Below are 699 nucleotides of genomic sequence, written 5' to 3'. Positions count from 1 at the left end.
CATGGTCCCAGCCTGAGAAAGGATCCTTCCACCTCAGCCTCTTGCTAATTTTTTTTTTTGTGTTTTTAGTAGAGACAGGGTTTTACCATGTTGCCCAGGCTGGTCTTGAGCTCCTGGGCTAAAGTGATCTGCCCAGCTCAGCCTCCCAAAGTGCATGAGCCATCATGCCCAGCTTGATATTTTAATTTTTACTTTAATGAAATCATTTACTGGAAGCAGTGCATGTTGATGCACACACAAAATGACTGAAGTTCATCAAATTGTCAAGCATTCAGTAATATGTAGAACATCATTATTTTTAATCATTTTCAAACTTAAAACTCCTTTTCTTTTTCAGGGATATCATGATAACACATTTTGAACCTTCCATCTCCTTTGAGGGCCTTTGCAATGAGGTTCGAGACATGTGTTCTTTTGACAACGAACAGCTCTTCACCATGAAGTGGATAGATGAGGAAGGTGAGTGGTAAAGGCAGAGCTGCCTGTATAAGCATTTTATTTAAGATCTTATTCTATCATTTGTTCTAAAAATATAGTAAGAGTCCTAAAAAGTTTAAGAGGAAAGACTATTAGAAATTTGATGTCATTCTTATTTTTTCTTAAAGTATTTAAAAGAATACTGAAGAGTACAATCTTTGTTTTGCCCCTTTTATGCCAAAATGATGTGAAATTAACTTGACCTTTTTTTTTTTTTTTTTT

At 35.3% G+C, this 699-nt stretch overlaps 1 protein-coding gene across 1 annotated transcript in view; it reads left to right on the top strand.

Moving 5' to 3' along the window:
- The window catches only part of PRKCI (protein kinase C, iota), an 85,007-nt gene that overhangs the window by 11,509 nt on the left and 72,799 nt on the right, over positions 1-699 (top strand). Inside the window, exon 2 of the mRNA XM_011949000.1 lies at positions 338-459. Within this exon, the coding sequence (XP_011804390.1) occupies positions 338-459 (122 nt within the window). The remainder of the gene's footprint in view (positions 1-337; positions 460-699) is intronic.

The sequence above is a fragment of the Colobus angolensis genome, unplaced genomic scaffold (genome assembly GCF_000951035.1).
Source record: "Colobus angolensis palliatus isolate OR3802 unplaced genomic scaffold, Cang.pa_1.0 Scaffold289, whole genome shotgun sequence".
NCBI classification, from domain to species: domain Eukaryota; kingdom Metazoa; phylum Chordata; class Mammalia; order Primates; family Cercopithecidae; genus Colobus; species Colobus angolensis.
The sequence above is the reverse complement of the archived record's forward strand: the minus strand, read 5'-3'. Positions and strand labels throughout refer to the sequence as shown.